Source organism: Barbus barbus (genome assembly GCF_936440315.1).
Source record: "Barbus barbus genome assembly, chromosome: 23".
Classification (NCBI taxonomy): domain Eukaryota; kingdom Metazoa; phylum Chordata; class Actinopteri; order Cypriniformes; family Cyprinidae; genus Barbus; species Barbus barbus.
In genome coordinates, this window is record NC_136751.1 from 7552772 (window position 1) to 7576759 (window position 23988).

A 23988-nucleotide genomic window follows, 5' to 3' on the forward strand; every position below is an offset into this window, starting at 1 on the left:
CATATCGCGAGTCAATTTCATGTATATTTTACCTTGTTTTACTCTATTGCTATACTAATTTTGAGTTATTATGACTCTAGAGTAACAAAGGATCAAGTGTCTAGTTTCAAACAACACCAGATTTTTAAATATAGACCTTAGGGTTCAAGAGCTACAGACATTTTTATTTGGTTATATCGTTTTTTACAAAATGCTCAAAAATAGGGGCGCAGGGTAACAGGTTAATTTGCAGTAATGTTGGACCAATGATGTTTCACTGTGGGTGGAGTTTTCAGTAGACAAGTGTGTGAGGTTTATTTGAATCACTTGTTTATAATAGAGACCAAAATATGGTCCACTTGTAGATGTTGTATTTTAATGAGAGAAATCGTAATGCTCTATATGAAGGTTGCAGTCCAACCTTACAGTTAAAAAAGCAAACTATACTGTTTGCACATTATATGGACCAGACTAAACAAATTGCAGTGCACTTCAAATCTTAATTATTATAATTTTTTTTTTACTGTACTTGTAGATAATATAATATTAATGAAATAAAAAGCCACTTAAGTGTACTTGAAAAAAGTATACTTTATGACTGTTTCTTTAACACTAATGTGCACTTTGTGATAATGACAAATTAAAAGTTTTGCTTTAATGTACATTTTAAATCATTATGTTTTAATAATATTTTGTGATGCTTTAACTCCCTGGGGTCAACGGTCTCGCCGGCAGTTTTTTTTTAAGATCAGTGCAAAAGACACTAAAAATACTTTTGGTGACACAAATAAGTGTTATACATCAATTCAAATTTGAGCTCATTTTGTGCATAAAATTTCTCAGTTTCAAATTTTTTTATGTTCTCTATGTTCTATTGTGATTAAAATATTGGCTCATGTGATTTGAAATTCTTTTAGTTTTCATTTTATTAAAATTTAAAAAATGTCTCAACATTTCCGGAATTCGGGTTGTAGATTCGGCAGTACATTTAAACCATATTTCAAATATGATATAAGTAATTATGAAATTACAGATGTACTTAAGTGATTAGTCTTGAATAATTAAGCACAAGACTCTCTCTTAAACACACTCCCTGCATACCAAACAACCTGAATGATGCCATTGGAGGGCACTTTGGGAAGCGGTTATATAGCTTAATCATTACTGCATCTAAAGTCATTCTAAACTAAATTAAAAAATCAAAAAAGTGAGTTCCAAATTACATTACTTGTGAGCCCCAAACTTTTCTGCGCTCCAAAGCTTTCACAGAGGGTGATAAAGACAGTATCGTCATTTCTGATGATAAACTCTTTGTTGTTTGAATTACTGTTTCTCGGTGCAGATTACTTAAACAGTGGAGAAAGAAAATAGCTCAAAACTTTAAGGACTAAAACCTGACTTTTTTCGCAGATACATTTACATAGCATATGCATGCATCTTGGTGATTGGTTTTGTTTTCAATAATTCAATGAAACCTTGACAACGATTCCTTTTTGAATCAATGTACTTATGTCCGTTACTTTGTCTAACATCAGGGGAATGTCCTAAAAAATGTTGACACCTTCTGTTCTCTTATTTTTAAAGAATGTCAAAAGATGTCCTTAAACTGTCATCTTGGCCTTTTTTTAAAGAGTGCAAATCTGGCAAATATTTATATGACTTTGTGCACAGCTCATTGGAATACTGAGATCTGATTGGCCAATAGCCATTATTTATAGCTCGTAAAATTATCATGTGTAAAAATTATAAATATTTGCATTAGATGCTTTGTATAAAACACTACACCATCAATCTAAATGGGATGATGGTTTTACCCACATGAAAAAATACTATAGTAATTTATAGTAAATACTATAGTGTTTTTGAACCATGCTATAGTAAAGTACTTGAATTAATTTGTTACAATTAATTAATTTGTTGCAAATTACTTTACCCATACTGTACTAGGTATTCTACAACTATAGGGTATATTATACTACAATACACTACAGTTTACTGTAGTAAAAACTAAAGCATACTGCAGTATTTATTACAGTTTATCAGTTCACTATAGTTAATATTACAGTATGCTGTAGCATTCATTAACAAAGTGTTGTAAATACTATAATGTATAACACACTTTACTATAGTATGGCTCATAGTATTTTTTCAAGTCCAGGCGGGATGCTTTTGGGCAATTTCTTTTTTTTTCAACAAGAGGTATGTAATCTCCTCTTGTCTCCCTTCAATTTGAACACTGGTTGGTTTCAAATTTTACACCTGATTTGAAATATCTTTTTGAAATATAATTCAGACAAATAATTTTGGTCTTTCCATTCAGATGAGCTGTACTTGCATGAATACAGCCGCTAAGACTTTGGTTATACTTATTAAATAATCTGTATTAGTACTTTTGGAAGGACAGAAATCAATCTAAATTCAAGCTTATCTGATTCATAACAAATCAATCAAAAGCTGCAGGAAAATAATATTATGACACTAACTGACTGATGGCAGAGCAAGAACGCACATAGTTCCAAACAATTATATAGCAACTATACAGATCTGAAGGCAGAACATAGGGGAAAACAATCCAAACATGGTACAAAATCTACTTTATATAATGAAAAAAGGAATTCTTTCATCACAATACACAGCTACTTCCAATGACCATCAAAGGAGAGTGATGCTTTTTGGCCCCATAATGGTGTAGTTACATCATCTACCAGGAGGGGCTAACTAAACCACTCTAACCAACAAAACCTGTTGATAGCACTTTGTTACTCTATTATTTTTGAGCTGGATGATGTGGCAAAGTCAATCTAATAAAACACCTTGAACACCACTGTCATTTCTTATTCTCTTGTCTGTCCAAAAAGCATTTTATAACATTAAAAACCAAACTTGCCCCTAAAATAGCACCCAACAATGTCTGAATGAAAAAAACTCTCCAACATACAAAACATTCCTCACAGGCAAGAGATCAGCTTAGAGGGAGAGACAGAGTTTTCCTCCTCTTAATGTTTTTGTAGGCATCACAATGTCGAGCCGAGGGGAGAAGGGGGAGGAGGAACACAGAAAGAGAGAGAGAGAGAGAGAGAGAGAGAGGGGGGGAGAGAGGGAGGGGAAGGAAGCAAACGAGAGGAGAAAGTGGAAGCAAGAGTGTCAGTGAAAGAAACCAGTCTGACTGCACAGAAAAGGCGCTCTACAAACAGCGCGCACTCATTGAGTCAGTGATATTCTGAACACGGAGAGCTAGTGCATTTGAGCTCAAGAAAACAGTTTTCAGTGCAGAGAGACAGCACAGAGACAAGCAGAAACAGAGGAAGTGGAGTGAAAAGAGAAGAGGAGAGCAGAGGAGAGGTTCTTCGTGGAGAGATGGACTCAGATTCTGGGGATCAGAGTGAAGGAGAGCTCTCTCCAGGTAAGGGATCAGTCCTCTCGTTCTCGTCTTCGGTTTCTCAAACTCTGTTCACAGCTGTCTGGCGGTGAAGGCGAGCACAGACACGTGCTGCTACTTTTCTCATTAACACATTTAAGATGCATCATCATACTCATCTTCCTCGCCCGGCGTGACAGCCTGTGACAGGGTGTCCATCCCGCCAAGTGCTTGTGGCGTCTTTTCAGAGCTTTGTGTCTGTGGTTCTGCTCTCTGAAGAGAAGTTAATCTGTGATATTTGAACTGGTTGAACACAAGGGCGGTGGAAAATTGAACAGCAGCACTTTGGCTTGCAAGGTTCACAGACTCGATACAAACTGGCAAAAAAAATTAAAACAACCTTGTTGTCACGATAAAGAATAAGTGTAATCTCACTAAAGGAGTTGTGAAAGGAGTTTCAAAAGAGCTCAGTGCTCAGTATTGCCAAGATACCAACAGTTTGAAGCAAAAGTCAGATATCTCATATGAACTCATCAAATCTTTCTAAAACCAATTGATCTGAGCTGTGCTATGCACATACTGTCTATACTCTTTCTGTATGCCAGCATTATATATGTTAAGGACAACAACCTTGAAAGATACATAACTAAGAACTTATAAATTACATGCTGGTATTTTTACAATCAACTACCAAAATTTTGCAGTATCTTTGAATTTAGTAGACTCCTCACACACAAAATCCTACAATTCTCTTGAGTTAAAAGAATTTACCTAGGACCACCCGATTTTTAATTTAATTTCATTTAAAGAGACATTTTTCACCTAGAGCGAGTCTCCATAAAATTAGTTTCGGGAACAGAGTAAAACTACAGTTTCACTGGTTCTCCATGGCTCACTTTTACTTGGGATCGCAGTTGATCTGCAACTGAAAGAAATTAACATGTTTTAAAAATATTGATCTTTCCCATACAGTAGTTAATGACCAGTGAATGTATTATAAATATAGTCCATACAACCTGTGTGCTATATTCTTCTGAAATCATATCATAGCATTGTGTGTGGAATTTCAGTTGTTATTTGCCGAAAATCTTTTTTGCAGTCCTCAAATTTTATGAGCTTAAGCTAATTTAAACTTGAAAACATGTTACTGACATCAGTATTAAAATTGATACTCGCATGTCGAATAACCAAACACAACATACCAACTTTTAATATGCAATGACATTAGAGAGCTGAGGGGAAGATTATCAGTAAATAATGATATAAACTTTTGTCTATTCCCACCTGAAAAAAAAAAAAAGAAAAAAAGATTTTGGAAGACTAATAAGAATATAGCCAATCATATGGATTGCTTTTATGGATTTAAACTCCTTTTTGGAGTTTGACCACACATGGTCACTATATATTTTGGTGGTTTGTAAAAGAGCAGCGTCAACATTCTTCACACTCTTCTTCAACATTCCTTTTTTGATCCACATGAGGAATACTGTAAGTCATTCAGGTTTGAGGAGACACGAGAGAGAGTAAACGATGACCAAATTTTCACATTTGGCAGATCTATTCCTTTAACTACAGGACTCCGTCCATCCACTGCTGATGAAGCGTAAATGTGGTAATGTTAGTTGTATGTGCAAGTCATTACATTGGTGGGGCGTCTGACAGACTGTCTCAGTTCTGTATGTTTGTGAGAACTGCTCTGTGGCCCTCTGAGGGAAAGCATGAGTTCTTCAGCTACTGTGAGGTTTGGCTGAAGGTCTCACTCAAAAGATCTCTGAAGTTGTGGACTGGAGAGAGAGATGCTCTTTCATGTTTCTGCTCTTCCATTGGCTGATCAACTCTGGTGTTTATTTTCACTCCATCTTCTTGGCTGAACAAGCCACAAGTTTGCCTGCAATTTCAGCCTCAGAAGACATGGCCACAGCCCACCCAAATCCATTGGCAAAAAAATGGCAAGTTCTGAAGGAAATTGCCAGTTTTAATCTGATTGGATGCTCTACACAACTTCAAGAGACAAAGACATGCAAGTTTTTTCATGTCTACCTGCACTTCAGACAATCAGCAGTAGTTTGCCAAATGGTGGAGAAGACATATCTGAATGTCTAGTTGCAGTTTAGATGAGTGCACTTTTAGCATCTCAAATGCAGTTTCATGAGTTCTGACATCAAACTAATAATTTAGCTGTAAATGTTAAACATGTTTTTATCCCTGTGATTGACTGGCCATCCATCCAAGGTGTCCCTTGCCTTTGGCCCAAGGTGTTGAGATGGGCTCCAGCATCTCTGAGTCCCTAGAACAGGTTTGGAAAACACATGGATAGTTAAATGAGTTTAGATTTATGTCTGCAATAGAGGAGACTGAATCTGAGCTCTTATATTCTCCCTATGGGATTACTAATGCATGGAGTTGATTGTGTAAGGCAAGACATTTAAACTGTAGAGATGAAGAGGTGGCAAGATGCAGGAACAACTGACACTGCAATGGCTGCTTGTATGCTATGGTGGTTAATTAGAAGATTAGATGGGCCTACTCCTTGTTTAAAAACTTAATTTAAGGTGCCTGGACTGCAGTGGTGGAGAGATACTATAGAGTATGTACAGTAAAGTCTCAGTAAAGTATGCCAGATAGTAGTACTCCACTGCAGACTAGTTTGCATTAGACTCAGTACACAGAGTAAAGGACAGGGAACATGAGGAAGTAAGATTATTCCATCCCACCCTGCACACATACTTTTTTGTTTTTTCTCACATACAGTATACACATGCTCTCCTCATGATGAGTAACTACAGAGCTGATTAGAGACACTAGAATGCAAAGCCACATGTGATTCTGCAACTCAAGATGAAATATCTACTGCTTAGAGGATATTTCATAACTCTTAAAGGAGATCTCAGAATTGTAGAACTGAATATGTTGGAAAGAACAATGCTGGCATGCTGCTTTACTTACACAATGCTTTTGTGTATGGTGCAAAACATGCATCATAGAGATCTCAACTATGGATTTATTTCCTATGGATGGTCTGTCCTCTCTCAGATCAGCAGGGATAAATTAAATATACAGCAAAAGAATTCACATGATATTTACAAACCAACATGTCTTCCATTGTGAAAAAAATAAGTGCACTGAATTGTACTAATTATGGACTTGTAGGCCCGGTTTCACAGACAGGGCTTAGCTTAAGCCAGGACTAGGCCATAGTTCAATTAGGATTTTAAAGTAATTTTATAGAAATGGCTTAGAAAAAAACATAACTGGTGTGCATCTTGAGGCAAAACAAGGGCGCTGACATATTTCAGGATCAATCAGTACAAGTTTCTTTCAGTTAAAACAGCTCAGACTTACATTTTAGTCAGGGACGAGGCTTAAGCCTTGTCTGTGAAACCGGGGGGTAGTTTACTTCAAACCTTTAAAGTATAATTTTAAACACTTAACTTTCTGATAATATAATAAATAATGAAATAAAATACTGCTTAAGTTTACTTAAAACTGCTTAAGTTTGCTTTAAAGTCCATTTTAAATTATTGTTTTAATAAAATTTGTCATGCTTTATACAAGTATACTTATTTTGATGTGTTGACTTACAAAAGCACATGCATTGCACTTGATTGTAGTGTGTTATTACATTTAAAGTTAATATATTTTAAATGTTCAAAATTGCAACTTCATTTCAAATGTGTAGTTACAGATATATATAAATAGATGATGACTTACCAGTTTCAACAGAAATGACAATAAAGTATATTTTAGTTTTCCATAAATGCTTATCAATACATTTGTTAGTACTTCCATACATGGATTTCAAAGACAATAAAGTAATCGTGAAATTACATTTAAAGATAAGTCATACTTAAGTGGGTCAGCAGTCTAAAGTACAGGTATATAAATTTGAACTGCTATGCAGTTGCAATACAGTTTTATTTAATCAAAATGAACACAATTAAGTTACTGAAAACATAACCTATACTAAAAACCTATGTCTGATTTGGGCTTCAGGTACCCAGAAGGACAGATGTACTCAGGTTGTTTGTGTTGAGTCTGTGTGTCAATATAAGTCAGTAGGGAATTTAAAACTGCAGACACTGTTTGGAATGTCAGTTTTTCCAAAACCCAGCAGTTTTCGGTGGATACTGCTGAAATGTTTTGCATTAGGTCAGGGTGTGGGTTTTAGTAATCAAAGGTCTTGATCTACTTGCTGGGACATGTGTCCATCTTTAGATTGTCTTTCTAGAGAAATGCAATGAGTGGGTGCGTGTTTGTTGTGTCAGCAGGCTATCTGAACCAAAGCGGTCTGGCACACCATCCACTTTCACACATGAAACCTGTTATATTGCAATACAATTGGCTGATTACCTATTCTGGTGAATGTACCACATTTGCAATTCATGCAAAAACTTCACAAAATATTTCAATCATTCACACTTTCGCACTAAAATTATGTGTAAAATTGTGATGTCGTTCATCGTGAATCACCTTTAAACAGCTGTGCTATAAAAATAGTGAGACAGTAAGAATATATTTTTTACAGTAACCTGTTAACTAATTTCATGCATATTATTGGTTTTATTGCATATTAGGAAATAAAGCTATCATTGACCAATGGCCCACAACAATCCGTTCAGTTTAGTTTTGGAGTCTATTAAGACTTGTTAGTTGTTAGTATAATGTATACATGCAGACTACCATCTAAACGGTGGTACATTAAACGTGAACTGGGTCCAATAGTAGGAAAATTACTTATTTTGGAATTTACATATGGGCCAGAGGGAGTGTTCTTACACCAAATGAATGCTTTAAATCAACAGACCTAATTATACAGTTCACTTTTAACCGAGTTAAGTCCAGTTTTTGGCCACGTGAGATCCAGCTGTTCTAAAATCACCACCTCAATCCACAAAACAGTAACAAGCTTCATTTTGATCTGTTTGTACTGTTATCTGACCTGTAGTGCCACACGACCAACCAGCAGTTCATCATTACACAACCGACACACTGCAGAGAGAGACAGTGAAGCCACGTGCGGACCAGAACGAAGGCAAACCTCTCTCTGTTTGTGCCTCTGTGTCCTGCCAGAGGAAAATCAGCCCCACCAAATAGATAAAAGGAAAACGAGAGAGTAAGAGAGAATGTGAGAGACTTTTTCCTCCTTCAGCATGAAAAATGTGTGCATAAATGAGAAAAATAACCATCTAAACACTCTTCTGAGCTTTTTTGCACTCTATATTTAATTCTGCAAGAGGGAAATAGTCGTAATTTTACCTCAAAGTCAGAGAGGGGGGGGGGGGGGGTGAGAGACAGAGAGAAATTGTGCTGAAATAGGGGAATATTTCTCATCCACATTTAACAAGAATCACATCAGTGAAAACAGACAAAAGTATGAGTGACTATAAACTCTCCCTGAGGCATACCACAGCCATTTCCACTGCTCTCTCCTATTAAACAGAGGAATGCTATAGTAAAGCACTGTTAATAGAACTGCCTGGGGTCTGTCAGGGCTTTATTAGCCTCTACGTTTATGGCCAGAGGATTCAGATAATGACATTAATAACGACATTAGTATTTCCAGAAGGAACACGCTGTGCTCAAAAGGCGGCGAATGAACAGTGTTAAAGTTTCAGATAAGTTGAAGTGATCTATGCATTCAAGAAGAATTCGGTATGCAAATGTCCTCATAGCCAGTGGTTATGTTTTGAATGCTGAGCATACTACCAGTGTAAGTCAATAGAAGATTTGAATTAAAATTTTAATCTTATATATATTTGAAAGCATACTATTCATTATACTATTTATGTTTCCATATGTATACCAAAGACAAAATGTGAGTATTCTGTACTAAATACATAATGAAATATAAGGATGACCAACATTTATGCTCAAACATGCAAAAGTCTCACAACACCAACCATTTTATGGCTGTTTCAATGCTATTTGAAACTTTCAACAGCAGCCAAAATAGAGCCCTGCACGGGCTTCAAATTTAGGCCCTAGCCCGGCCCGTGTCCGACAGCTTATCAGAATTTCCGACCCGAGCCCATCTTTTTTTCCCCTTCTCCCAAAACAACTTATACTACTGTTTTGGCTATTAAAATAGTTCAGTTTTGTATGTAATCGCAAAATGATTATATTTTGTTTCGTTTTTTATTAAGTTAATTTAGAGAAACGTTTGGAGCATTTTTGTTCATTAAATGTACCTAAGTTTTTGTTTTTTAAAGTAACGACCAAGCGGCCAGTGGCATACAGTGAGCTGATCATATGTTCATCAGCCTATGTTTGATCAATTTAGCCTTCTCAAATCATCACGACTTGCCTAAAATAAAATCTATTGATATACTAAAACAGTTCAAGAAAATAACAATGTTTAAACGTTAAACGTGCGCTATAATAATAATGTGCGCTAGCCTATATCTAAGTTTGTGAGGAGAGTGGAAGCTAAAGGGTGCTCTGCAGGACATGGAGGCACCAGAACAAACACTTGCATTTTTTTTAGTGGAAACAACTTAAAATAGCCTACGACATAATTTTTTTTTTCTTATAAAGGTAAGAGTAATGCATCGTTCGGAACTTTAAAGGGTCTACTTTTATTTGTGTACTCACAATATCAACAAAACGTTGTGCTTTTATAAAACAAAGAAAAAAAACATAATGGGCTTTCTGCTGTCTGGTCTTGAACAGGAGCGCGTCACAAAAATGAACCGAAGCTGAGTGAATGCCTCACAGACATGATAAATATGTCTATAGAAAGCTTTCAATTATCACTTAACGAAATAAAAAAACGAAAACAAAAGCTATTTTATTATAATCTTAATCATAATCAATAAAGATGCATTTCTCTCTAAATGCGCGTCTAATGAGGAGACGGCGAGTCAGGAATTTCATCCTTGCACACAGACTCAAAAAACATTAGTTTATTATTAAATAATTCAAATATATCCTTACTATGTCCCGCGGACACATTCATGGTTATTATGTTTGCTGTGGCTTTGCGGCAAGCTTTAGCCTATTGCGTGCATTTGGTCGCAGAACTCTTCAGCTGCGCTGAAGTCACTTGCACACGCTACTGTGGGACCCAGTCGCGGCAGCATGGTCTCGTGTTGTTTCCACCAGCAGCAATTTTTTTCATCATCACTAATTGATGGATGTCTAAAATATGAAAGTAAGGAGAAGCCTAAAACAGGCTGAATTCTGACATGAAAATTGGCCCGAAGCCCGGCCCTAGGGGCATAAAAAAGTCGGGGCCGTTGGGCCCGGGCCGAAATGCAGGGCTCTAAGCCACAGAGCAATTTGCTCTTTTACTTGAAAGGTATAACTTTAAAGGGACACTCACAAAAAAAAAAATAATAATTCTGCCCCACTTCATATTAAGTGGCCTTAACTATTATGTACTTATATTTAAATTAATCATTTGGTTCAATGCACTTATTGTGTACATGCATGTTTGTACATTATACTTATATTAAAAAAAAAACCTGCATGTAATTATATCTGTAATTAATTTCTGTAACTACATTTAAAATTACACTGTTGACTCTTCCTTTACACCTTAACCCACCCTTAAACCTACCCATACCACCAAATCTGTATCAAACCTTACCCGCATACCTCCTGTTCCTGCACTAATTCCCCTCTTCCCATGATGGGGATCGTGTTGTGTTGCGTTTGGGCTGCGTACATCACTTCGGAACTGCCCCTGGCAATGACATCCGCTGAAGCTTCTCCAGAGGTGGTGGCGCATGCTGCAGAGCCTCCCGAGGCGGTGGTGCTCGCTTTGGCGCCTTGTATGGTGGTGGCGTCCAGCAATGCATGTCCAGCCCGTCGTGTCACGGTTGAAGGAACCGTAGATAAGCACTGTACATGTCCTGTTAATGAACTCTACCGGTTTCCTGATGCTACCACTGTAGAACCTCCAGATGTGGCGGCGTCTGCTGCTGAACCTTCAGAGGTGTCAGTGGTAACCATCTGTAAATCCTCGTCCTGTCCTTTCACGGCCACGAAGGTTGTCTGTGAACTGTTGTCCAGCCCTGAATCGGCCACAGAGGCCACTTATGAACTTTTCTCCTGTCCCGATCCAGCCGAGGAGTCTTCTATGAACTCTCAGTCTTGTCAATCACAGCCAAGGACTCTGTCTGCGAAATTTATGACTGTCCTGTTACTTATGAACTTGCTATTTGCCCTAGTAACCTTGTCAAAGTCAAAAAGGTAACCTTTGAACACTTAACCCTGCCTGCTATGAACTCTGAAACCATGAATGAAATCTCTATTTGCTCCATTACTTCTGTCTTTGCCAAAGAGACCACTGGTGAATTGTCTGTCTATCCAGTATCTGCCAATGCTTCTGGTTTTAAGCTATCTGTCGGTCCTGATTTAGTCATTGAGTCTGTTGTTGAACCATCCATCTGTCCAGTTTCCCTTAATGAGCCTGATTATGAACTGCCTATCTGTCAAATCTCAGTCAGTGAGCCTGGTTGTGAACTGTCTGCTTGTTCAGTGGGCTCCAGGGAAACTGTTGATGAACATGTATTCCCTGCCTCGGTCTTTGAGACCGTAAATGCTATGTGTCTCAGTTTTCCCTAGGCTCCAATCTCTGCTGTGGGTTCGTGATCCGCCGTGGTGTTCTCCTGATACGTCGTGGTGCTCCTCTGATCTGTCGTGGTGCTCCTCTGATCCGTCGGGGTGCTCTCCTGCCTTGTCTGCTCCGCACTGGTGGGCTCTTGCCCTGTCTGCTCCGCACTGGTGGGCTCCTGCTCTGTTATGGTGGTTCTCTACTCCACCCGTTCTGCCGGCTCCATCATGGTCCCCTGTTTTGCCGGTCCTGCCTCAGTCCCAAGGTCTTACACCTTTACATGGACCTGGCCCACCATCCCTCCCCCGTTCCGCCTCCGCTCCACCACCCTCCTGGATTATGTAATGTTTGGATCATCTGGAAGCCGCTCCTTGGGGGTGGGCTCTGTTATGAAACAGGTCCATGGACTTTCATTCGCTCACCACCTGAGGTCACTCTTCCATCAAATCGACTCTCACACCACACAGACTGTCATATATTACCCTGGACTGCATTTCCCATCATTCATTGCACTAAGTACACACAGCTGTCTCAATCACACTCTCACACCTGAGAATCATCACACACCCTACTTAAACCATGGACTTCCTCTTCCTCTCTGCTGAGTATTGTTCTGCTTATAGAACTCTCCTAGTGTTAGATGCTTTACCAAGCCATTCTGTGTTTCTGTTTAGTTCCAGTATTGTTCTGCATTTATTACTTCCCTAGTTTTTTTTTTTTTAGGGCAGTCGTGGCCTAGTGGATAGAGAGTTGGACTTGTAACTCGTAGATCATGGGCTTGAGTCTCAGGTCCGGCAGGGATTGTAGATGGGGGAGTGAATAACCAACACTCTCTCCACCCTCAATACCACGACTGAGGAGAGACCCTTGAGCAAGGCACCAAACCCCCAACTGCTCCCTGAGCGCCGCAGCAATGGCTGCCCACTGCTCCAGTTGTATGTTCACATAAACACATTCTGAAACTGAAATATGAGAAGTGACATGGATATTTCACAACATGCTGACATTTGTCATGTGAAAAATTGTATGCAGCACACATTAGGCAAGAAATAGTAGGCAGTATTATATTCCTTTGGGATCATATCCTCTTTTTTCTGTTCTGTCTGTGTTAGGGTGTGTATAGGTGTAGATATTTATGTCCTTTAGCTCCTGAGATGTTTTATGTATCCAAAATTTTTCAAGCGGATACTCTGTCTCGATGTGACAGACTGAATTGTTCCCGACTGCTCCATTTTCAAAATTAATATGCATAACTCATAGAATAAATGGTTTCCATAATTATAAAAGCATCCATTTGGAGAGATATGAGAGTGTGTGAGCCAAAAGTGAGACAGTAACCCTCACACAAACACATCAGGGTTATGAGGAAGCTGGCAGGAGTGATTCAGGCTGAGATCTTTTCTGGACAGGAAGTCACCCACTGAGACTGTGGTCAGGAGGGGGGTGGGCAACTTCTACACTAGTGATGCGAGTCGTCTGTACCTAGATGTGTGTTTTGTTTCCTTCTGACCCAGCTATACTTTTTTATATAAAAAAGAGCCCCCAGAAGCTAAAAAATCTAACTTTTTGTCAAGCTCAAAAGAAAATTTCATCATGACATGAAAGACTGAATAATGTCTTTATCCTTTAAAAAAAAAATGCTAAAGGTTTTTGGGTTTTGGCTTAGGGCTTATCTGCATTTACAACTTGATTTAAATTTTCTGGGCAAAAAGTGAATGATGCTAACATCATACTGGGTTACAGTAAGAATCTAATTAGTTAAGTCATAAGAGCTCGTACCGAATACTTCACCCAAAAATTATAATTCTGTCATTATTCATGTTCATATAATTTAAAACCTGAAAGACTTGCTCTTTGTCTGTGGAACACAAAACAAGATATCTTGAATTATTCGAAGTTAAAAGAAAGAGGGTGTGATTTTTATTCTCGCTGTAGAATTGTTGCTGCCGCCGGCGGGCCATGTCCTGGAGACGCTGTGTTTGGTTATGAAAGCGAAAGTACTTAGTTTGGGCTTCCAAAAGAGGACACAACTTGAAATCAGTGGTTAAGTTGTATTTACAACACTGTTCCAGAACAGTTCAACCCAAATATTAGAGTGTGTGCAGAGCATTTTACGGAGGACTATTTCCTGAACCTGGGCATAGTCTGCAATGTCAGCTGTGCACAAAGGCTGTTTATATAAAGTGGGGTAATTCCAATTTTGCAAGGATAGTCTGGCAATTCTGACTCACAGCCTGTAAGTATGTTTTCTTTTTTAAACAATTTGCCACTGACTATTCAAATGAGAGTTTTGAGCAGTGTAGAACTGCTCTTGTTGTGTGTCGTGTCTCCAATCACAAACGCAGACATTGCAATCAGAGCACACCTCGCTTCTCAGAAGGATGAGTTTTGTAAAAAGCGACACGTTTCAGAAAGGCAGAGCATAGAGCAACAATAATGTAGAGTATGTGGAAAATAATGTGTTTTTGAACTTTAAACCACATAAACACATTGCATTAAACCAAATATGTTATTTTTAGCAACGTCATATGACCCCTTTAAGGTATCATGTCACTAAAAGTGCTGAATGAGTAACAAGCCAAAGTTTAATACTTGTAAGTTTAATAGTTCATGGTTAGGGGTTTGTTCAGAGATGCAGACAGTAAACATTGGTATTGCTTGTGTGTCCACAAATTTGCTGGCTTTGAGTCTGTGGAATGTGCAAAAACACACACACATTTGCTTTTTCGATCATGGTGGGGACGTTACATTGAACTACAGTATTTTGCTGTATAAGATACTGTGTAAGATCACTTACGGGAGTAATTATACACCAGCAAGATGATTGATTTTAGGTAGCATTAATGATCGTAGCATTCAGATTGAGATATACAGACATCCTTGTAAAAAAAAAAAAAAAGAAAGTAGTATACATTATAGCATACTTAAGAAAAAATAACAGAAATAATCTACTTAAATAATACTCACGTGTGATCTAATGTAGTTTTGGACACTTAACTGCATGTAAATGCGTTATAATTAAATTAAATGCAGTTAGATAATCTTTAGAGTGCTTTTTTGACCCACTTAAGTAGGACTTTATTCTCATTGACATAAGGTTAAAGTGTACAGCCAAATGTACCGATCAGCATTTCTGGTAAACTGAAATATATGTCAATGTTCTATTGCAACTTGTATTTTAATAGTTTAAATAAATATATAAGTACACATTTATAATGATGAGATTGAAATTTCAAATGCAAAAATTTAAACGCTTTCATGATTTACTCATCCCCTTGTCATTCCAAACCTGTATGGCGTCTTTGGAACTCAAAAGAAGATATTTAAAAAAATCTGTCACTCAAAATCCTCCCTTACTTTGCTTGAATGGAAAAAAACAGCACAAAGGAATGAAAGAAAGAGCTCAAATAAAATTCCCTGTTAAGTTGAATTATTTGTTGTTGACATTACATTGTGAACACCGAACCCCAGTGAAGTGTGATTTTTGGCAGATCAGATTATAACAAGCTTGCTTTACTTATCTAAGAAAATCTTGAATAGGTTGTGACAGCAAGTTTGGGGACACACACGTAAAGGTATCAGGGTTCGTCTGGCATTTCAAGATCTACTGGGAGTGACTTAAAAACTGTTAGCTTCCATTTAAAAATCAGCTGCCGGGTGCAAACCTCTTGCGGTTTCTGCTGAGTCTGGAAAACGCACGTGCAAGCCAGACGAGAGGGAGCGTAACTCTGCCCTCAAAGTCTTCCTTAAATCCACATAATCAACCCAGGCTGTTCTGGCTTTTCCTCTGGAGGAGGACACTTATATTTGACGTTGGTTGGCCAGTCATCTTTCTACTCATGGTTTTCTTCCTTTGTTGTCCTTTTTTAGACTCACCAAAGTCTAAATAATCACAGAGCAGCTGCTCACAGTGATATCACAAACAGCAGATGAAGATTTAAATCTGTCATTATATCTGGAGCGCTGAGTATATTCAGAGCCATTATTAGATCTGATTTCATGCTAAGTGTCTGATTAGCTTCTCTTTGTCAGTCATTAGTTGAGGCCCTACCACTGGGCAAATAGCATGGTCTTTTAAAACTGACAATTACATGCAAGATATTAAGCTGCTAGGAAGTACAATTATAAATGTAATTTTAAAAACCTCGCTGTGATATCAAATATGACACTGCACACCCCTGCAGTGGGACGTTTCTAGGGTCAGTTGATATTCTGGGCTTAGTCCAGACATCTGTGGAGGCGTATGGTGCCATCCTTTGATGAATTATTGGAGTATAATGCACTGTAACACATAATAAAATAAATATTTAAACAGAGAGGAGTCATTTTATGTAGTACATTTTAAAAATTAAAACTCAGTGTGTGCAATATCAAAGAATTTTAACTGTACATATGTTGTCTAGTGATATTTAATTCCATTGGTGCATGTATTCATTATTTTTATAATGTGTTTGTCTGTTTTTGTTTATATGATTGAGTATATGTATGTTTTACAGTGTTGCTTGTAAGATTAAGACAACCCAATAAAATGTAAATCTTAAAAAAAATGACAGTTTGTTACAACAAAGACTTGAAAAAAAAAAAAAACAATTGGCAAACAAGTTCCTGACATCTTGCCTTAATAAAAGCATTTTGCACAATACATAAAACTTGTGTCATAAAGTTTGACAATATTCCGTTTTGCTATCAGAATTATCTCTCTAATATATTCAGTGTTGTTTACAGTCAGTGTTTTCTGGATGGAGCGAAACTGACCAGAATCAACACACAGTGTTTGAAGTGTTTGAAAAGTGTTTTCTGCAGAATAGAATGTTGACTTATACTTTAAATGAGCTTCTGCTTTGGAATAGTAGTTGGAATAAAACATGTAAACCCATTTGTAATAATTAATGTGAAACTGACATGGCTCTCTTCACACTTTCAGAATACATGTTACTCATTCCTGCCCGTCAAATACTCTGTCAGAGTTTTATGTACTGTAGTCATCAATGTGGTCAAGAGCACTTTCAGTGTGCATTTACACAAAGTGTTTTTGTCTGAAAAAAACAGTTTAGTGTATTTTGGATTGAGCAGGTTTTATTTATTTATTTTAATTTATTTAGTCATTTAGCAGACGCTTTTATCCAAAGCGACTTACAAATGAGGACATAAGAAGCAATCAAAACCAACAAAAGAGCAACAACGTGCAAGTGCTATTACAAGTCTTGGTTAGCCTAACGCAGTACAGATTATTATTATTATTATTTATTTAAATAAAAAGACATATAGATAAAATAAAATTAGAATAGAGAGTGCTAGAGTAAAAAAAAAATATATAATAATTTCAGTTCTGTTTAATTCATTTTTTGTTTTCTTATATGAGGGAGAAAATGTCTATCAGAAAAACATACTCGTGAATCTAAGGCATAGCCTACTGTAATAATCCTAACCAAATATTTCTCATATGGAATAAGAAATTTGTCCACCCTCACATTTGTCACCTTAATAGGATGAATGGTTTAAGCACATTACTAATTAGCAAAGAACAACATGCTAAAAAAAATCTAATGGATAAATAAAATCTATTTAGAAAAAATAAACATTTTCATGTCCAGACTCAATTGAGACAAAGGGTGGACTAATAGGGGTTTTACCCTATTAGATAAGTTTTCTAAACATGGGGAAAGGAGAAATCAGCTTATGACTAATACTTACTTTGTTTTTGGAATTCTTTCCCTACAAGGAAATGATGTCACTTCTAGTAACGCATGTAATTTAGGCCTTGTGCTTAAGATTTTAATGGGCAAGCAGCAACAATGTAATAGGATGGACTGGAGTTTGAAAGACACATTTTGAGAAAAAAACTTGATTGGGGACATTAGAATTTGTCTGTCAAATGACACCCTCCCACCCCTAAGGTACTAATCATTAGGGGAACCTGCGGGATTTCTTCCGAGGGTACGCACAGAGTTTTTCTTTTTTTTTTTTGGTCGTATGTAATACTAAAGTGATTATATTTTGTTTAGTTTTTTTATAAAGTTAATTTATAAAAACGTTTGGAGCACTTTTTGTTCATTAAATGTACGTTTTTGGTGGGTTTTTAAGTAACGACCAAGCGGTCAGCGCCAGACACTGATCATAGCCTATGTTTAATCAATTTAGCCTTCTCAAATCATCACGACTTGCCTAAAATAAAATCTATAGATATAAACAGTTCAAGCATATCACAATGTTAGTTTAAATGTTTGAACTATATAAATGTGCGCTAGGTGCATATCTAATCGTTTGTGTGAAGAGTGGAAGTTGAAGTGCACTTTGCAGGACATTGAGGCACCAGAGCGGTCACTTGCATTTTTTTCTTGATAGTGGAAACAACTTAAAATACGCTATAATTTTTGCTTATAAAGGTAAGAGTAATACATCATTCGGAACTGTAAAGGGTCTACTTTTATTTGTGTGCATTCACAATATCAACAAAATGTTGTGCTTTTATAAAATAAATAGGAAAACAGGATGCACTTGCCGTCTCGTCTTGAACAGGAGTGCTTCACAATGATGAACCAAAACTCAACGAATTGAGTCACAAATATGATAAATATATCTATGGATATCTAGCTTTAAATTACTACTTTGAAAGTAAATAATTCAAATCGAAATCAAAAACTCTTTCATTATGTCATCCGTAAAGTTGCATTTCTCTCTAAAGGCACGTCCAATGAGGAGATGGCGAGTCATTTTTCATCACTGTCTAAAATATAAAAATAAGGAAAAGCCTAAAACAGGCCCGATTATATTTTTTCTGATTTTTATGAAATACCAATTTTGTCTGATGTGTGAATAATTTATTAGCCTATTTTTTAATCCATGCAGTAAATGCTTTAAAAATTATTGCATTCCAGATGATTTTAAAGAACTTTTCACTATAAATTTTACGGGTAGCTTGAATGTAAAAGATTGTCATGAATTTGTTGCATTCCCATTTGTAAAATAGGCTACAAATTAATTGTTGTAGTCTAACCCGATCTCATGAAAGTGTGTGTAGCACCATTTTCTGTTTCTATTTGGTGTAATGTTTATAAGCAGAAATGGACTTTGGCATGCAAAAGACTGATACATTCATTATTAATGGCATGGTTCAGTCGACAGAGAGAGTTCCAATACGGGACACACGGGCCTATAATTTACTGCTGAAATGTTTGCGGGGCAAATCTTAGGTCAGTCGGAGCACTCATGGTACGTACAGTGCGTACAGCCGTACACCTGCAGGCGCCACTGCTAATCATTATGAATTTGTTAACTTTTCCCTGCCAGCGTTTTTGAAAAAAGTTGCCAGACCCCACCAGCATTTTTGATGATTTTCCTTAAAATTTAATGGCCCCCAGAATATTTTGTTGTATGAATATTTGAACGTAATACAACAAAATAAAGAACAGAGCCTCTACTTTCAAATAAACAAAAAAATATGTTTATATAGCTTCAGGCATTCTTTTTATCAAAACCTACGGTGGCTGAGAGAGCTCAACGCGCTGCAAATAGAAAAAACACCTGCAAATTAAAAAAACAACTTCGTCAATTTGACAACACACGCGCTGCAAACGCTCACAACACAACCAAATAAAGAAACGCACTGCAAATAAAATTCTTTATTTGGTTGTGTTGTGAGCATTTGCAGTGCGTTTCTTTATTTGGTTGTTTTGTGGGCATTTACAGCGCATGTGTTGTCAAATTGATGAAGATGTTTTCTTGATTTGCTGGTGCTTTTTCTATTTGCATGAGCTTTCTGAAGTTGCAGCACGTTGAGCTCTCTCGGCCACCGTAAAAACCTGCATGTACGTAAGTTTTAAAACAAGCAACATTTTAAGCAAAAAGCTGAGAAAATAGCATTTTTATCAAATACATCTGGATCTTCAGTACATACGATGATCAAAGCAAAGATGCAATAGATGGCTTCCATCAGCACCCCCAAAGCTTGCACAGTCCTTTGCCACTTCCTGGATCGACATTTCACTTGGTAACATTAGGCAGTTTTCATCTATATGCTGTTTATTGTTGATGATCGCATTATTTTTCATAAGCTTACATATGAGATTGTTCGCTTCTGCGTCGTCCTCGCTTGTGTTTTTGATCGAGACATTCTAGACTCATTCAGGGGGATGCGTAATAGCGCCCCCAAGTGTATAACAGCGAAAACCCGGAAAATTCTGTGTTTGGCGGGCAAAGAGTTAAATGGGGTAGTACATCTGTAGTATGCATTGAAACCCATGTTATATTAACTTGATGAACATTTTATGTTTAATATGCAGAATTGTTTTATGGGAACATAAAATTGTTAGAGTTGGGAATCATTGGAAAGTTTGTTATATGTGAGTATAAACACATGACGACTATTTAGTAGATGAATTTCCTGTTCATTGTGATGCTTAATGATTTAATTATGTCCACTACAATCTCCGTAGTCCCATTTAGTCACTTGTTAGATTCTCAAGACATTATAAAAACCACAAGAAGGGTATTACGCATGCTTTTTATGTGGTAGAATAAAACCATTTCTTGAGCTTGAGGAAAAAAACAAACAAACACTGATTTCACTGATTTTAATGGAACTGGACATCCAAAAATGTTTACTAATTTCTGTGTTTTAGGACTTCCTGCGGCACTCTATTAGGGTTTGAACACTTCATAATGCATGGCACAACTCTCAGTCAATATTTTACCAAAGAATCTCGTAAAATCATAACACAGAGCAGCAGTTTTTGTACAATTAAACACAATGAACCAAAGTAACACCCTCACAGAGCAAAGGACATCCGTCTCTCTCAAACAAAACCCATTTAACAAGCCCGACGTCAGTCCCTTTAATGTACCAGTGTTATCACATGACCTACATTTAGTCAGTCAGTCAGAGATATCTCTATTACCATGCAATAAATTGATTTAAAAAATCATCACAGGGCAAAATCCAACATCTCACAGTGTTGACAGCTGACCTTTATGTTTAATCACACATTAGAGATACGCAGGCTAGTGCAAACCACACACACACCTTCTGCACTTTCAGACAAAGGTCAGTATGTGTTGGTCTGGACTGATATCAGATCAGATCACACAGAGATGTGTGTTGATATTTGCTTTGTTCCAAATCCTAGTGAGCCTACTGCATAGGCCGCTAAAGGGAAGTTCACACAGAACGTGATATTGCGGTCAAAAACAGCTCGGTGGAGCATAGAGGAATGGAACAAAATATAGAGATAAGGATCTTTAAAAAAAAAAAATTGCATTAGAAAATAATGTCTTTGAATACTTAATTGAAGAAGAAAAAAAATTAACTGAGCTCCCTGAAGTGCATTCTGAGAACCGCTTTTCCAAGAAGGCCAAAATGAAAAATGAAAATCTGTTAAAATTGCATTGCATGTTTCCTGCTTTTTTGGATCAGTTTTTGCTTTAAGAGTGTGTTTGTGATGCATGGACACTAGGGTTTGGAACACAGCTAACGAGTTCAGGCTGCTAAATTTGAACTGTGTCGTCAGAGAAGAGAGTATTGATTCAGAATCAGTGTTTCCTGTTAGTGTGCATTTGGGCTGCAGATGATGAGAAACAATGAAAGCAATCCATGTGTCCCACATAGAAAAACAGGAGTGATTTATCTTGTTTCTAGCTCATTTTAGTGGTTACACTGCCAGAGATCAGATGTTTTATACCCAGAGGAATGGTTTATTTCTGTGACTGCCATTGTGAAAAAAATACACTATAGTGTACTTATTATAAGAGCACATATTATAATTAAGAACAGCTTTTAAAAATACACTTACCGTATATTCATACACTTATATTCATGATGATTATGCAGCCACTATAAAATTATGATTGTAATTTATATTTTATTTGGCTGTTGAGGTTGTTCCATTGAAATAGTTGCACAATCATTCCTTGTCTCATGACTCACGAGTATGACTAGTACTTAAGACTTGCGAAAATGCTGTTGGAAAACATAACCTGTTTAAATGTAAATAGTTTTTTTTACTGCTCACATTAGACATTTTGAATCTAACTGACTGTTTGCTTGAATACAGTTGAGAACAAAAGAAACTTCTTCTTTCTTGCCTGATGTTCCCTCTTTTAATTTATGCACTTTTCTGTTGTGATCTGTTTTTTTTTTCTCCAATATTGTATAAAAAGCTCTGACCTTTCTGTCTCTTCTCTTCTCTTTTTTTTTTTTGCATTTTACCCATTTTTCTTCCATGCGCATTTTCCAGTATGGAAATAGTGAAGGCTCACAATGTTGTGCCAAGCATTCACTCACAATGAACCATCTCTGCTGTGCGTCTTTTGAAAGTTGACAGCTCCTCACAGGAATAAACGTCACTGCAGAGTTGGTGCTGATCCCAGATGAGGAGGCCCACGGTTTTGCCACCACCACACACAACTAATCACAACACAAACTTTATTAGAGTGCTTGCAAAACCACAATGTGTTTCTATTTATCAAGCCTTTTGCTTTGGGTTTGTTCTTATGCCCTATCCTTGATTATTAAACTTGTTAAGCTTGTTAAACTTAAACCTTTAAAAAGCCACTTAAACCATTTGTAGATCATGCAGCCCCAAAGGAACAGTTCACCCAAAAATGAAAATTTGCTGTTAATTTACTCACTCTCATCCTCATCCAAGATGTAGGTGCCTTTTTTTCTTCAGGAGAACAGTAAAGAAGATTTTTAGCTGAAATCATTGCCCTTGGTGATTCATAAAATTCAAGTCAGCGGCTGCTGTTTTTAAGAAAAATAGCAAAATAATCATAATAATAATACTTGTGGCTCCTGATGATATATTGAGGTCTTATGAAGTGAAACAATCGTTTTGTGCAAGAAACTGAATATTATTTACAGCATTATTGTTGGAAAGCACAAGTTTTTTTTGTTTGTTTTTTCTGCTGAGCTTGTGTGTGTGCATATATATATATATATATATATATATATATATATATATATATATATAAAAAGCACTGCTTCTGTGTTTCCTTGCAAATGCAATCTGAATTCCAAATTATAACTCTCATGTTCTACACAGGATTCCAGCTCCAGAAGTCAGATCATCACTCGCTGTCTGTTTTTATCGTTATTCGTTTATGTCGATATGGCTGCTGGTTCAGAGTAGGAGAGATATAAGAGCAGAAGAAGCTGTTTTCATGTCGAGTCTGTCCCTCGGGGACCTCACTGGAGAAGCTTTCAGAAATCTGAGTGTTCTCCTCAGAGGAAGACAGAAGAAGGAAAGAGGAATGGAGAGAGACAAAGAGAGCAAAACGAGTGGGAAGGAGAGAGGTAGCCTATGGCAACATTAGGTTTGAGATAGCAAAGTAAAGATGAGTCTTCTCTTCCTCAGAAACAGGAATTCCCTTAATACAAATCTGTTCTCAGAAGCACCAGAGAGCTTTCACGTGTTCTTCTGAACACATCTTTATTAGAGCTTATTAGATTATGAGTGTATGAGATTTATAAAGAGATGTTGTTATGCTGTCAATCATCCAAACAATAACTTATGTATGTATAAATGAATGAGAACGTGTTTACTCCTGTACACTTATAACCGACGTCCAGCAGGCAGGCAGCAATGTGAATAAATATTTGAAATATTCAGCTAGCTGCTTGTAACTCATGACCGGCTAGAAAATAAAACCTGATTACTTTTTTATATCTGTATGAGGATACCCGGAAAGGACCTGATGTAACTTACCGTAAAGAACTGCCTACACTGTTTTTATGAGAAAAGGCATAACCAGACGTTCCTCCTCCTAGAAAACAAAAAGAACAATTCATACTTACAACAGAATTTAATGAACTTTCTGTTTTTATTTTGATAAAAAATAAAATAAAATGAAATAGATATAAAAATGCATAGCTTTTATCATTTCTATGTAGTTCCATAAGGTTTATGTATAATTTAGACTACTTTATAAAATGTGAAGTGCCCACTTACTTCACAGAATATTCTATTAATAGTTATAAAATATATTGTTCTTTACTTCACAAATGTCCTTCTGAAAAAAACAACAAAATAAATAAATAAAATACACAAATATCTATCATACTGCTAATATGGGTTTCTATAATAATCTTGAGTAAATG

The 23988-nt window shown here is 36.8% G+C and overlaps 1 protein-coding gene across 1 annotated transcript in view; it reads left to right on the top strand.

The window, feature by feature from the left end:
- The first annotated feature begins 3093 nt into the window (after positions 1–3093).
- LOC306843258 (tumor necrosis factor alpha-induced protein 8-like protein 3) overlaps positions 3094–23988 on the top strand; it is a 44248-nt gene continuing 23353 nt past the window's right edge. The window contains exon 1 of the mRNA XM_079374627.1: positions 3094–3382. Within this exon, the coding sequence (XP_079230753.1) occupies positions 3337–3382 (46 nt within the window). The 5' untranslated portion in view covers positions 3094–3336. The remainder of the gene's footprint in view (positions 3383–23988) is intronic.